The 16765-nt window shown below is 38.3% G+C and overlaps 1 protein-coding gene across 1 annotated transcript in view; it reads left to right on the top strand.

The window, feature by feature from the left end:
- Positions 1–16765, top strand: part of LOC139480405 (serine/threonine-protein kinase Sgk1-like) — a 140277-nt gene that overhangs the window by 16424 nt on the left and 107088 nt on the right. The window contains exon 3 of the mRNA XM_071263470.1: positions 10320–10403. Coding sequence (XP_071119571.1) covers positions 10320–10403 — 84 coding nt within the window. The remainder of the gene's footprint in view (positions 1–10319; positions 10404–16765) is intronic.

Genomic DNA, 16765 nt, shown 5'->3' with positions numbered 1-16765 from the left:
TGCACATTCGGTAATTATACCTACCATCTGATTCTCTGACCATTGCTTGATGCAACAATCACAAGAGTGAGTGAGTGAGTGAGGTTTTATGCCACTTTTGTTAATATTGTCAGAGAGACACCAGAAATGAGCTTCACACAATGTTCCCATGTGTGGAATCGAACCCAGGACTTCGTCGGATGAACAAACACTTTAAACAAGGCATACCCTCTGTCACCCACAATCACAAGAATGGATATTAGTATTATCATAATGCCAAAAATGATGATGTTTAGATGAAAGGTGTTGATCAAGATTCTGTGCCTGTACATGTTTTAACTTTCTTCTAGTTACATTGTATATCACTGCTGTCAATATCAACTTTATGCTTCAGGCAAATATAAGGATTTACAGATCTGATTTATCCGTTTGATGATGGTAAAAAAATAAACAATGTGACCTTCATTGGTGAGAAAGAATAGTTATAGTTTCAAAAAGCAGGCTTCTAAAGTGACACTTAATTCCAATACCTGTACATTTTTCTGTAAATATCGTCCTTATGAGCAGCATGATTTGATGACCTTCAACATGTTCAACTTCAGAAACAAATCCATTGTTTCCGACCATATCATGTGGAGCAAGACTCTCCAAACCTGACATTTTGTGAGAGTGGTGACTGGACAGTTGTATTGACGGCTTGGGTTTGGGGGATTAATTATTAAAGAGGTGGTAGTCTGGTCCTGTCCCAACTATGATCTAGTCAATACATCCTTGAGTCGTGCCACAGGAAGCCACTACACAGAGCCCTCACAGAGCCACTAGGCCACGATAGATTAATCAGTAGATTTACAGCACATATATTTTTTAAAATATTAGGTGGGAGGTATTTTATTATTTATGCTTCATTCTTCATTAATTATCAACAGATGTGATTCATGTGAAGCATGAATGTGGTGTAACTGGGATGCAGTGATGTTTCTCAAGTTATGGTTGTCTTGTGCATGAGGGATGGTGGTGTAGCCATGTGGTTAAAGTGTTCACTCATCATGCTTGAAGACCTGGGTTTAATTCCCCCCATGGTTACAATGTGTTAAGCCTATTTCTGTTGTGGTATTGCTGAAAGAGTCATAAAATCCCACTTACTCACTCATTCACTCACCAACACATCCACTCACTCACTCACTCACTCACTCACTCACTCACTCACTCACTCACTCACTCACTCACACTACACACATTAAAAGTCTGTCTCTATCGCATTCTAATCTATCAGACCTGAAAGGTTTTGCTATTAAAACAGCACAAGGTAGCATGTAGAGGCATGACATACGACTATGGATTATAAGGTGTGGAGTGCCAGGCGCTATGACCAGTTTTGGCTGGTCCACAATTACTGTAATTAGATACATTGACCAGATGTTAATATTGAATGATTGCACTGTGAACTGCCCTTGACGGAAACAGGGAGATTTCGTGCTCGGATCATTATGTTGTATCTGTCCTGGCTTTTATCACAGTCAGTTTCAGCACATCAGGAATAAATTAACTGGAAGTTTTAGTAGAAATTAATCATCGATGTATGTTGTGAAATGATTTTAGAACTTTTTACAGAATATATACCAGAAAGAAATGTTTGTTTTTTCGTTTGTTGTTTAACGCCTCACTCGGCAATATTCCAGCAATATGACGGCAGTCTATAAATAATCAAGTCTGGACTAGACAATCCAGTGATTGACATCATGAGCATCAGACCACGCAATTGGGATACGATGACATGCATCAACCAAGTCAGTGAGCCTGTCTTTCTGATCCCATTTAGTCGCCTTTTACGACAAGCATAGTCACCTTTTACGGCAAGCATGGGTTGATGAAGACCTATTCTACCCCTGATCTTCACGGCTCCGAAAGAAATGAATAGTTTTTGTTCTTAAGTATAAAATACTTGTGAAACCACTGGTTTTGTATGGTTCATACACTGAGGGCTTCAAGACCTCAATAGCTAGGTGATCAATTAGTCTCGGACTGTGACTGGGCTGATAGAGTGATAATACGCAGATGGTGTGGCTCTTTGCTCATGGGTTCGATCATTTGTTTGCCTGGTCCAGATTAATATCAGCTCATCTTGCTGTGGCGGAATATTGCTAACTGCTACATTAAGCACCTTTTTCCTCACTCACTCACATTTTTTATATGGAGGTAACCATTGGTCTTGATTAGTCTTGATTAGTCTTGATTAGTTACAACTCACTCACTCACTCACTCACTCAAAACCCACTCACTCACTCACTCACTCACTCCATGTTGGTCCTGATGGTGAACGTCGGTGCACAACATCATCTATCTATTGATCATGTACTCTGCCTTTGATCTGGCCTACAAAGGACTGTTATGAAGCAGAGATTATGAATATTAATGAGTCTTGGTGAGATTTGGTGAGTGACTCTACATGAGGTAGTTCTTGATCTGGTGATAAAATGGCCACTTGGAGAAGATAGCACAGGGGTCTTTAACATTTCTAATATATATATGGACAAATAATTTATTGGGTTGCCAATTATTTCTAGAGAGTACCAGAATGAGTATGATTTTATGCCCCGTTTTTTTCAAGAGATGATCTTCACACAATGTACCGATTTGATCAGGCCAATGAAGACGCCAGGGTAGAATAGGTCCTCACCAACCCATACTTGCCGCAAAAGGTGACTATGCTTGTTGTAAAAGGCGACTAACGGGATTGGGTGGTCAGGCTCGCTGACTTGGTTGATGCATGTCATCGATCCCAATTGCGTGGATCGTTGCTCATGACATTAATCACTGGATTGTCTGGTCCAAACTCAATTATTTACAGACCGCCGTCATATAGCTGGAATATTGCAGAGTGTGGCATTAAATAACAAACAATCCAAACCGATTCGATGAGTGTGACGAGTGAAGGTTAAACCACCAGTCATCCCCCAGATACTTGTAATATACCTTTACACACTCCTGTGAAGATCCAGGTTAGAATTGGTCTTTAGATGTAGTATGTTGTAGGCAGTAAATGTATCTGAGAGAGGATTTTGATATTTTGGACCCTTCCCTTTTAAAAATAAATGCTGGATCCACCCTTGAATGGGATGAGCGGGTCAGGCCCTCTGACTTGGCTGATTCATGTCATCGTATCCCAATGATCCATGATGTCAATCTCTTGGTTGTGAGGTCCCTATTTGATTATTTACAGATCGTCGTCATGTAAACAGCAAAAACACAAACAAATCTTTAAAAACAGATATGACGTGAGTGAGCGAGTGAGTGAGTGAGTGAGTTCAAATTTAACGTCACATCGACATTATTTCAGCCATATCGTTACAAGTATGATGACATGAAGACACAATGCAATTTGGAAAGTGGTCAAATGTAACAAATGTTATATTTGGGATAACACTTTCTTAGTAAAGTACAGATTCTAGTACTTATTTGATTGAGTCCCATCTGGGATTCAAACCCACACTGTCAGAGTGAGACACCTAATCGCCAGCACACAAAGTCAGCGATCTAACCCACTCAGCCACCGAGGCTTCCACAAAAATGAAAGTCTGACAACTGGTAGTCTAGATCACATACTTTGTGTACCCCTCTGACAAGTTTAAATTGGCACGGCTCACATGGTCTAAAGCTGTGAACACACAATGCCTTTTAGAAAGTGGTAAAATGTAACAAACATTATATTTGGGATAACACTTTCTTTGATGACTCATGCTTATTAAGATGTTCAGTCATTCTTACATTCCTGTTTACATGCAACAGGAGAGTTTCGATGAGAAAGCATTTTTCTATTGCTATATACGATGCACGTGTACATGTGACCCTGGAACAAAGATTGATTACTCAGTCACATGATAATGCAGAACGACCTTCAGCTCCAGGTTTTTATGTTGACACTTATCGACGACTGAACAAATAACCTATCGCTACATATATCTGCCCTAAATTACAGCTCATACGTTATAAGCTGTGACACTAAACTCGATACTATTGACATAATTACAATCAGGCAGATAATGACTGTGTTGGCATTTTCATGCATGGCTGCCCGCTTGTTGCTATAGGTAATATCTACCTGGAAGCTTGTCATCGTAATGATGAATAACAGTGTTAGCCTGAAGCATGCTTATCATGCTGTTGTTATTGTTGTGGATGCCAGCAGTGATTACGAAGGTTATGTTATGTTATGCTGGTGTGAGGAGCCTGTGTTATAGAACTGAACTAAGACAAATTGTGCAGCCTGTGTCATGTGTGTTGGTGGAATTCTTCGCCTATTTGAACCAAAGGCTTAATTGAGCTTATATATTGTTGCACTGTCTATTGTCTGTCACCCGTCTGTCATGAAGTTTTACATTTACAATATCAGCTCTGAAATCCGAAGGTCGACAAAGCTGACATGTTGCTTTGTTGTTCCCAGCAATGGTATCTCGATAATTCTATAATGTGTTCAAATGTGTCCAATAGGTATCTATGTTAAAAGTTTAATTTTTTCGAAATACTCACTACCATGGACCTTCATCATCATCAGCATCAGCAGCAGCATAGCAGCAGCAGCAGCATCAATAACATTCCTTCATGACTGTGTTTACTCAATAAGTGTTTACTTGTTTGTGACAGTGTGTCATGTGCATGGTAGGCAAACAAATCAACCATTAAACCCGTGAGGATTCGGGGTAGAATAGTTCTTCAGCAACCCATGCTTGCCGTAAAAGGCGACTATGCTTGTCATAATAGGCGACTAACAGGATCAGATGGTCAGACTCGCTGACTTAGTTGATGCATGTCATCGTATCCCAATTCCGTGGATCAATGCTCATGATGTCAATCACTGGATTGTCTTCATATAACTGGAATATTGCAGAGTGCGGCGTTAAACAACAACAAACAGACAAACATTAACCATTAGGCTACCTGTAGGCAAATAAAGCAGTGATAATAAATAAATCAATGGGATGATAATAATGATATTGGCATCAGTGATGTAGGTGATGCTGTTGATGCTGCAGCTGCTGTTGGTGGTAATCCCGATAGTATGGTGATTATGATGTCTTCGCTCTGACTTACCAGACTTGTTGGTGACAGTGTTCCATGTTGGAAATAGAACCATGGTCATATGCAATGTAAGCAAACACACTAACCACTAGGCTACCCCACTGCTCTGTAATGAATAAATATGCATGTGATGATCATTTTTGCATATTGGAACCAATGATTCTGTTCATTGTTCTGTGGCTGCTGTTGATGGCAATCAAGATTAGGATGGCGATGATGATTCTTATCCAGAAAATTATTCAATAACACATACTGTTTTAATGCTGGTGCCCATTCGTATCTTCGTTTGATGGTTATGTGTGGCTGATGTTGCAGACAGTCTGTTCCCTCCATGTCTGGCTTTCATCACACATGGATGTTAGATCACTGGCAGCTTCATCAGCACTGATGATACAAATCCACATGTAACCACATTAACACTGGACCTGGCAGTACTAGCCCAAAAATCAAATTATGTACATGTGCTGAATATGTTGTACACTGTCAGGGGACTGATGTACTGTAACTGATCTATCTGAAACTGATATTCTATGTGGATTTATGTTATTTTGGCTTAATACCAAAATCAAATAATACACAGGCTGAATAAGGTGTTTGTTTTGATTTTTGTTAAACACTGCACTAAGCAATATTCCAGCTATACGGCGGTCTGTAGATAATCGTTCTGGTCCAGAAAATCCGGTGATTGATATTATGAGCATCGATCCACACAATTGGGATACGATGGCATATATCAACCAAGTCAGCGAGCCTGACCATTAGTTGCCTCTTTTGACAAGCATAGTCGCCTTTCACTGCAAGCATGGGTTGCTCAAGACCTATTCTACCCCGGATCTTCACAGGTCTGAATATGGCGTACGTGGTCAGATGGTTGATGTGTTGTTACTTATGTAGCTGAAACTGCTTTTGCAGTGGTACGTAATGGTATTATCAGTGATATTTTGAGTAGATTTATGTATTTACGGTTTAAAACAAAAAAACAAATTATATCTGTGCTGAATATGAATATGGTGTACATGGTCGGATGGTTGATGTGTTGTTACTAATGTATTTAAATTGCTTTTGCTGTGGTACATAATGGTATTATTAATGATATATTGAGTAGATTTATGTTTTATTGGCTTCAAACCAAAATTCATACTATATATATGTGCTCAATTTGTTGTATATTGCTCTTGCAGTGTTATGTTATTATGTCAATATTGATCTTAAAAACATAGGGCCACGGATATAGCTGAAAGTGATTTCAAGGTTCGGAACATACAAAATTATTTCAGTCGAGAAAGATATTCCTTATTTCCTCATAGCTTGTAGGTTTTTATCTAAGTACTGTAGGTGTATGTATTTTCTGGTTAAGTAGTTTATCATTCCTTTCATGTACCGTACTCACCTATTCATGGTGAATCACCTGTATTCTAGCTACATGAATTCTATTGAAAACAGAACCCTTAATTGGATGCCAAATTAGCATATTCTGTTTGTCACACAAACTGATCATGAGAATAAAGCATTGGAGCAATGAATGAGTTAACAACATTTTCATTGATTATACTACTAGATACGCCATTAGTTGCATCTGGTATCTTATCTATTATAGCACAAGTACTGGTCGTTTCAAATGTTCAGCGATCTATGCTAGCCACACTGACCCAGCATATGTACTACCATGTTTACTGTAATAAGAGCCCTGGGCGCTTAGAAAATTGACAAAGGGGGTGCGCTTATTAAAACCATAAGCAGCAAGTTAAATCTGTTTTCAGAGATCGAATGGTAGTGAAGAGACTTAGTTCCAAAGTCAATGAAACTAAAACACTTTCGAAGATACATGTAGTTACCAAGCAATTATGTACCCCTTCGGTGCTTAGAAAATTGACAAAGAGGTGCGCTTATTAAAACCATAAGCAGCAAGTTAAATCTGTTTTCAGATTTTGAGTGGTAGTGAAGAGACTTAGTTCCAAAGTCAATGAAACTAAAACACTTTCGATGATACATGTAGTTACCAAGCAATTATGTACCCCTTCGGTGCTTAGAAAATTGACAAAGAGGTGCGCTTATTAAAACCATAAGCAGCAAGTTAAATCTGTTTTCAGATTTTGAGTGGTAGTGAAGAGACTTAGTTCCAAAGTCAATGAAACTAAAACACTTTCGATGATACATGTAGTTACCAAGCAATTATGTACCCCTTCGGTGCTTAGAAAATTGACAAAGAGGTGCGCTTATTAAAACCATAAGCAGCAAGTTAAATCTGTTTTCAGATTTTGAGTGGTAGTGAAGAGACTTAGTTCCAAAGTCAATGAAACTAAAACACTTTCGATGATACATGTAGTTACCAAGCAATTATGTACCCCTTCGGTGCTTAGAAAATTGACAAAGAGGTGCGCTTATTAAAACCATAAGCAGCAAGTTAAATTTGTTTTCAGATTTTGAGTGGTAGTGAAGAGACTTAGTTCCAAAGTCAATGAAACTAAAACACTTTCGATGATACATGTAGTTACCAAGCAGTTATCTTCCGCTCTGGTGCCCTTTGTCAGGGCACTGTTAGAGATTACATACAGATTCGTCTAGAAGTTAGTAAGGGGGGTACTTTTTGGAGCAGGACACTTCATACGGTATATGGAAACACTAAGAGTGAAATGCGTTGGTGAAAATCTTGCACTTCTGTCCTCTATGCTACTTCCTTAACCACTACTAACAAAGTTTCTAATAAATATTTTTTGTTAGAAAATAAGATAAACATTCATCTGTACAAGTGCAGGTTTAGATATCGATGAATTCAAATCGTCTACGCCAGAGGATAATCATTTTTGAATATACGGTGGAACAGATTCCAGAGGTTGTAAAAGGCAAAGGAGTCATAAAAAGTTAATGAATGGTTCACTAAAAATCAGTAATGACACCTGGTGTTCATGAAAAGGTTAAGTTTCCCTCGTTTTTGTGTTATTTGTGGTAGCAAAACATTAATACCCTACCATTGCTGTCTGTGTAGGAATCATGATGTGTAGCATTGGTGTACAGCCACGCTAATGTCCATGCTCCCATGTTGTATAATTAGAATAACACATCCCTTTTTCGTTATTACCATTATCGTTATTGTTTATCCTACCATACTTGTTTGTCCAGAGTATTATATCTTCCATTCTATTCTGATGTATACACTGGACCCATTCGCCACATTGTCCTTGTTTCGAGGCCCTCTTTTATATGACACAATGCTTTTGAAACTGATTCCCAATCAAATTATGCTGTCATTTCGGGATTTACTCAATCAGTGGTATCACCAGTACTCGTCTCAACTTTTGCGTGACGATGAAAATACAATGCGAAAGTCTTGTAGCAAAAGGACACTCCTCCGACATACACAGGAATCATCTTTCCCATCGAAAACTGATTTATTACAGTACTTTGATGCATTTAAATAATTTGAGAACTCACTCGGATAATGCTGCTGTTTTTAATCTAGATGTATGCCGAACTCTCATACAGAAGAGGCGTTGATTGGATGTGATATCGAGCTGATGAGGGAGAGAAATTCTGTGCTCAGGGTTTTACATGACATGTTATTCCTGCATATTTAACTCAATAATTTCCTGAGTGAAGCAATAAAATACTGACTAAAATTTTAATTTTATCCTTCTAGCCTGAACATCCAGGTCCTCCAAGTTGCCTGGAATAGATATTGACTTGTATGGATTCTAATGTTTTCTTAATAATTTCTAAATTGACGCTTCCTACATAGATTTAAAACTGTGTCATTTGATATAAAACAGAAAGAACTCAACTGTATTAGTGTAAAGAAAATCATGACCCCCAAATTTAGAAAATGACCCTTCCAAATATGTGGTGACTCATCTTGACTCCCACTTGTATGAGGCTGTGATAAGATTGACGGAGCTGGTGATGGCACTACCAACATGAAGCTATGACAGCAAATGGGTCCATGGTATCTATTCTAATAGAATGGAGATGTAATACCCTGGATAATTGAGGATGTCCTGTTTATTATTTTGATAATTTAAAAAAAAAAATTATCATGATAAAAAAAGAATTTACAGCATAAAAACAGCCAAACCTATTTGTTTGATTTCAGTACCTTCCCTTGTGATCACTAAAATTTAATTTTTATGTTTGGAGTAAATATTATATTATTGCATTAAGGGTTTGTTATTTGTTGTGTTGCAACACCTGTTAATACAATCAGTTAATGACTGGGTCTAAGGAGAGTTCTCTGACATTAACATATCTACAGGTTGTGTAAACTTTGGGGCTCATTCATCAAGAGATCTGCATGGAGATAAACATTAGCAGCGAACAAGTCTATAGACCACAGCAGAGAGGTCAAACACCACCATCAGTATCTTAACAATTATCATCCTTTGTATTCAGCTGATTAACCAAATCTCCTTTCTAATCTTAATCCACAAAAAGTTGACAGTTCTCCACTCACTGGAAGGGAAACCGCTGAAATAAACACAAAGGTATTGTCTTGCCAAATATTGAAATCCTGTCCCCTCCAGGACCTGAGTGTTAAGATTGAGTAAACTGGCCCCAGATTGTCGACTGATACATTCCTGCCAGTACTGGTCAAATTTGTCACAGATGACATCACGTTATGTTCCACAGGCCAGCGCCCTGTCAACAAGCTCATCGCCTCAATGAAGTCGTGCATGCCTGGCTAATGAGAACATAATCTGGTGTATTATAATGGTGGAGTGATGTCACCAGCGGCTGATGCCAGTTCATTCATTTGCTCGATCAATCGCGCTGTAGAGAGCTACACACAAACAGTGCACAGTGAGATGGAGACTCACCACCATGCATGAATCTCCCAATAGTTGAACGTGGAGGGAGAGTAACCTAGGGTGTTATCCTAGATATGTCATGGCTACATATTGTGTGGGATAGGATGCTATGAAGTGCTGGAAACTCGGTGTTTATTCATATTGCAAGCAGATGCTTAGTTTGCATGGCAATGATGACTTGTTCTGTTAACTGTGGACCAACATTCTGTGATAAAATCAACAGTTTTCAGTCCCTGTCAACTGTGGATAAATGTTCTATGATAAAAGCAACAGTTTTGGTTCGGTCAACTGTGGACAAATGTTCTGTGATAAAAGCAACAGTTTTGGTTCTCTGTACTACAACATCTGACCTGTGACTGCAGAATTACCGAAATTGATTGCTTAACAATGGGGAGAAGAAAAAAAAGTAACTTTCGTTCCAAGAGACGTTTTCTTGACATGATATGTCGATTTCTCCCCTTGCAGGTGTACAAAGTGGTTGTCAATGCGAACGAAGAATCGTGGTTCATCTTTAGAAGATACAATGAATTTCATTCGCTGTATGAAAAGGTATGTTTTTATTTTTGTTCGTTTCTTATGTGAGATTTGTTATGTTCTTGTAAAAATAGTCAGCCACGAAATAAAATTAAACAAGATTTGAATTTTGCATACACATTAACCCGCTAGAAGCATACTAACACAGATCAGATCTACATCTTGATCAGGTTACTTGTTATAACACACCGATATACCAGGTGTGTTGTAAAGAAAGGTTTTCAGTCTACTGCTGATGTATTACCTTACATTTAGTACATGTATTGATGCTATTTTCTCTCGTACATTTGTAGAATTATTGATAGAAATGTCATTTCATTTTTCTGTTGTAGGTAGTCTGTCTTTATTTATTACATTTTTCAACATTTTATTACAAATTTTATACCTGATTAAACAAAAAATCTTAGATTTTTAAAAGTGACATGATCAGGTTATTCTTGATTTATTCATAACAAATGAGATATTCGCAGAAATAGTGTTCTATGGTAGAGAAGGCAAACAGAAACCTGTGGATTATATTCATATATGGCATCTAAATCTGTTCACATAAAAGTAAGATTACCATGATAGCCTGGTCCAGAAATGCCTGCTAACAGCCTCGCAATGGCTATTGATCACTTACTGGTTTCTGTCAAGAGAACCTATTTCATGTCAAAGATTAATTCAGACAAATGAGCCTGTGAAAAGAACTTGTCAGTTGCTCTTTATAAAAGACATATATTTAGAGAATGATTGTGCACTATCTGTGACCTTTAACAATGACAACTGCCAAGAATAGCCGAGACAAACATGGTTCTATTTTGGTCATGGAAGCTGTTTACATTTCTCTCAACCACTCTCTGAAAATCGCTAAGATGATGAAGACAGCATTTTATCATATTCTTTCTTCTTTTAATTGGGTAACCGAATTTACCATAAATCTTGTATTAAACACCCTGTCATATATTCGTTTCTTGATTCTCTGAGACAGCATGTATTTCAGGTACTGTCAGCCCTGAACTTAACAAAGTTGAATAGGATGGTTAATTGGCTTTTTTATGATGAAGATACAGGTTAGAATTGGTCTTCAGCAACCCTTGCTTGTAAGGGGCGATTAATGAGATTGGGTGCTCAGGCATTCTAAATTGGCTAGTGACAACTGATGCTCATAAGGTCAATCACTGGATTAGATCAAATATTGTTGAATGCAGCATTAAACAACAAACACACATTGTGAGATGAGTTCACATCCCCTTTGAAAGTCATCAACAATCCTGCTTATGTGAACATCAAAATTCGGTTATTTGAAAATGAATTTGTGAATTCCTTGTTAAGTCAGAATTTGACTGTAGTCATTTATTTTTCAAAACATTCTGTGACCACAAGTGTGACCAAAATAATCAGTCATCAATGTGTCACATGACATAGTTTATATTGTCCTGGAAGTACAGGTAACAGTTAATCAATTATTTACGGTATTTCCAGTCTCACATAACCTTAGTAACTCTACCATGCATTACTGTGTCAGTGAAACTACAGCCACATCATGCTCTGGCCACACTGTGCAGTAGGAATCAGAAATATTCTCTTCGATTAATGGTACACTCTGACAGAAATAACACGAACAGAGCTAGTTATTGTTCAACTGAATGCCTGCTTGCTCAAGGGCCATTCCAGTGAATTATTTAGTTCAATGAATGTTTGTAGATGCTGCAGGTCGTTCAAATCTGTTTGTGGTCTAGAGAAACGACATCACTCCTTTCTTTTCTGTGATTAAATATTTACTCAGCTCGACAATGTTTTTTTTAAAGTGCAAGTTAATGTGTCAGTAGATGGTTTAATGTTCAGTATGATAATTAGATTGTGAACTAGAAAAGAACATCATAGATCAATAGATCAGATTATAGGAATTAGTGTTCTGCAAATATCTTAAATTGGTAACACTTAGACCTGATTCACTTAGGGCTTTCCTCCTACATCAAGCTGACAGGCTGTGATAGAAGTTTTAGAGGGATGTTGAGACTCACTCACTCACTCACTCACTCACTCACTCACTCACTCACTCACTCAAACACTCACTCACTCAAACACACGCCCACACACCCACTCACTCACTCAAACACACGCCCACACACCCACTCACTCACTCACTCACTCACTCACTCACTCACTCACTCACTCATCTATTGCATGTATTTTGAATTTTAAGTTCAGTACATTGTCAGGTTCTGAAACTACTATATCTTGTACTGTGAATGTCCTCTTTGTCTCCATGCACTGCAGTCTCTATTGTCTCAGGGGACAGAGCACATCCATTGTTTATGTATGTCGAGAGTTTAGACTGTCATTACATCTAGTTGCACAGCTTTCTGTAATATATTGCTGTTATCTACCATTGGAGGATTTGTCTGTAATATATTGCTGTTATCTACCATTGGAGGATTTGTCTGTAATATATTGCTGTTATCTACCATAGGTGGACTTTTTGAGGGTTTCATTCAATCAAGGCTCATAGAACCCTGACAGTTATTATTCCTATACTTTGACAGGCATCTGTGACACTCATGGCTCCAAGAACACTTTGTGAAACAGGGACGTGTTGAATTATATGACCCAGGTGCCATTGTACAAAATAACCTTAGCGCCACAACTGTCAAAAGTCTATAATAAGAGAGTCATGATCACCTTAGTACTAAGATCGCATTGTACAATGGCATCCTGGGCAACAGGTAGTCTTATAACATCATGACATCGAAAGTAAATTTAAGTGAGTGAAGATGGTCATTGCACTAAGACTGCCTCAGTGGTAAAGTAAGACTGTTTTGTGAAACAGTGTGACGTGCCCTGCATATGGAATACCTACAAACAGGGCCCAAGTTGACAATAAGGTGTAGCAGGATCACGAGGGGTACATGGGGTTTTCTGCATCCAGCGTTAAGTTTTATACTACAAGATGGAGGTGAGTTGCATAAAACCAAAAGAGGGAAAGAAAAAAAAACATGTACCCAGAGTGATACTTCTAGCATGCTTAATGCTGATTTGACTCCAATGAGATTCCAACTTTAACTTACGATGTCAGGGCATTCAGACAGCAGGGCCCTGTTGAAGGACCTACCTTATTCGATGTAATAAGCGCCCGGGGCGCTTTCAAAATTAGAAATATGGGGCTCTTATTAGAATATTATTTTGGTGGAAAAAAACAGAGTTGAAAGGTAAATTTTGTGGTTTATGCAGACAGGCTGAAATGTTTAGATACGACAGATATATTTTTCCAGAATTTAATTGCCCATAATTAAAGGTGCATGTAACAAATAATTCTTGTGAACATTGATCAATCGGAAGGGGTGCTAATTGGGATTGTTCACTAGCCAATATATTAGCAAATATCGCCGTGGGCGCTTATTAGAGCGGGGCGCTTATTACGTTGAATACGGTATTCTACATGCAGGGCATCTGACTTGGGCCCTGTTCCACGAACAATCTTACACTGCACCAATATAAGTGCTGTGGCTTTCATCACTCACCTAACTTACTTACCATGTAGTAGCGTTAAAATACATTATCATACCTCCAAATCAGAATGACCAGATCTGATTGGTCCGTGTGATCATGATAAAATAATATGTATCCTGCCTGCAAGGGAAATAAATTTCTCAGAGGGAGACTAAATACCCTGCTTTGAAGCAAAAAGCCACACACTTTTTATGAATCTATGAAAGCCAATGTCATAGCACAAGTTAACCTAATCTCAAACGAACAGCTGTTTTCTATCAATTTTGAATTTGTTTTAATTTTTTCACAATAGCAGGTTATGACATGTTGGTGAGATACATTTGTTGTAACAGTATCACTCTGGGTACATGGGTTTTTTGTCCTTCTTTTGGTTTTATGCAACTCACCTCAACCTTGTAGTATAAAACTTAACGCTGGATGCAGAAAACCCCATGTACCCCTCGTGATCCTGCTACACCTTATTGTCAACTTGGGCCCTGTTTGTAGGTATTCCATATGCAGGGCACGTCACACTGTTTCACAAAACAATCTTACCCTTCCACTGAGGCAGTCATAGTGCAATGACAGTCTTCACTTAAATTTACTTTCGATGTCATGATGTTAGATGCCTTGTGATATTGGGCTCCAAGGCCCACTTGCACAGAATAATCTTAGCGCTAAGATGATCGTAACTCCCATTCTTTAACATAGGCTTACAATAGTCGTAACGCTAAGATCGCTTTGTGCATGTGGGCTCCAAGGCACTTAGACTGTCATTTGTTGGCTTGGGTCATTTTTTATTATTAAATCCTAGGACCTTGATTGTAAAGTAGTTTATTATATGTTTTTATCATTAGGCTTCTGCTGGCTGTGCTGGACCAGTTGATGTGTGTTGGATGTCATTTTGTGGGTCTGAAGTAAAAACACTGCAAGACTAATTTGTACAGATTTGATTTCTTCTTTGTTTATATTTTCGGGTGTGAAATTTCTGGTCAGTTTTGGGGAAACTAAATAAATTAAAACAGATGTTGCAGATAAATTAATTTGATCTTCAGAGGTAACTGAATTTGTTGTCATGTATAGTGTTAGTCGAGCATGTGTCATCATTTAAACTATTAAAACCAATTGTCTTTTAACCGAACTTATTTTATGCATAAGTATTGTATGGTTAATATGCAAGTTTAGACATAAGATAATGTTGCTTTAATTGTTTAGGGGCAGCAAAATAATTTAGTACAAAGTTTACATAACTACCATAATTCAAAACTCTTTTCCATAAGGATTTGGCAGAAATGAATACTAAATTCCTGTTGCAGCATTTACAGCTGATATACTGAACATTAGATTATTGATTTTCCTAAAGTAAACCTAGATATCTAGATATCCATATCAAAATCAATACACACAAGCAAGTCATTCAACGAGAAATACAGGCTAGACTCTGGGTGTTAAGTTATGTAGTATCACACCTGGTCATATATAATAGGTCAATGTAGTGTTGCTGTGGAGAACACAATGCTGACAGAATGACAGAACATTGTCACAGTAACAACTGCTACATTGTAGACAGAAGGGAGTGAATGGGGTCCCTGTGCACTTCAGTGCAAAGGGATAGGACTTTACTCTATGATGCATGTGTGTTTATTGCCGTTATTGCAGTGTGCTGTGTAATCATAAATGTTTATAGCTTTTCTCAAAAGGCAATAATTTTGGATTTGGTAATTTGGGATGTTTTTGACAATATGAAGAAATAATTGTATTCTTGAACTTTTAGATTTAATACTCTGACATCTCTAGGAGGGGGACTGTTGGTCTAAGATGCTGCATGTAGAGTTATGTCCCATAACCATACCAGGATCCATGGATCCCAGATTTTCGTAATAATGATTTCTGGTCTGAGCGTCAAGGGGGCACAGGTGGCCCAGTCTTCTAAGGCGCTGCGATTCGCTGTGCAGAGTTGCGTCCCCTGGGCACGCCAGAAACCTATGATTGTTGGTTCAAATCCCGGTTCGCCCCGATTATGTTTCTAGGTTTGTCAACACCATACCCATGCTGGTGGGTTTCACTGAAGTGGTAAACGTCTGAGACCTGCATCACTTCGGGCTTTCCTCCCATATTAAGCTGACACGCCGCGATATAACTGGAATACTGTTAAAAGCAGCGTTAAACCCAACTCATTCACACACTCACTCTGAGCGTCAAAGAGTATCTGTTCCTGTAGTGAAATTGTTCTTTTGTACTATTTTCTGTCGGGGAATTATTACCCAAGGAACAGTTTTTAACAGGAAAATGTTTCCACGGCACATTATCACTGGGAAAGTTTGTTCTGGGGAAGTGATCATTGTTCACATGAGCACCATACAAATGTGGTACATGTAATTGTACAAGGCTTCCTTCCATTTTGCAGACCACCATGGCCAATCTATGCTGGTCATAAGAGGCGACGGAATGAATTTGGTGATCAGTCTTTGCGACTTGGTTCATAGCCTGTCCTCCTACCCAGATGGCATGGATCATTGCTCACATTGTCAGTCACTGGATTGTCTGGTCCAGACTCAATTATTTACTGGCCGCCATCATATGGCTGGAATATTGATGACTACGGCATTAAATAGCAAACAAAGAACAACGAAAACGACGTATGAAAAATGATAAAGCTGTGTATAGTCTGGAAGGTAATTTAAGGTACCGACGTTTACTACAATATCTGAAAAACTATTGGACCTACTCTAGTCAAAGTTGGTATAAACAGTTGGTATTAAACTGTCATACATAACTGGATATTACATTTAAAGAATCAGTGCATGAATAAAAAATCTGTCTATTTAGCTATCACTATATTTCATCAACAACCCGACCTGTTCGTCATGGGTGGAACGAGCATTCATTGAAACAGCCATCTGCAT

Source organism: Haliotis cracherodii, unplaced genomic scaffold (genome assembly GCF_022045235.1).
Source record: "Haliotis cracherodii isolate W230 unplaced genomic scaffold, xgHalCrac1.p SCAF_4, whole genome shotgun sequence".
Taxonomy (NCBI): Eukaryota; Metazoa; Mollusca; class Gastropoda; order Lepetellida; family Haliotidae; genus Haliotis; species Haliotis cracherodii.
This window is presented reverse-complemented; position numbering and strand designations above follow the sequence as displayed.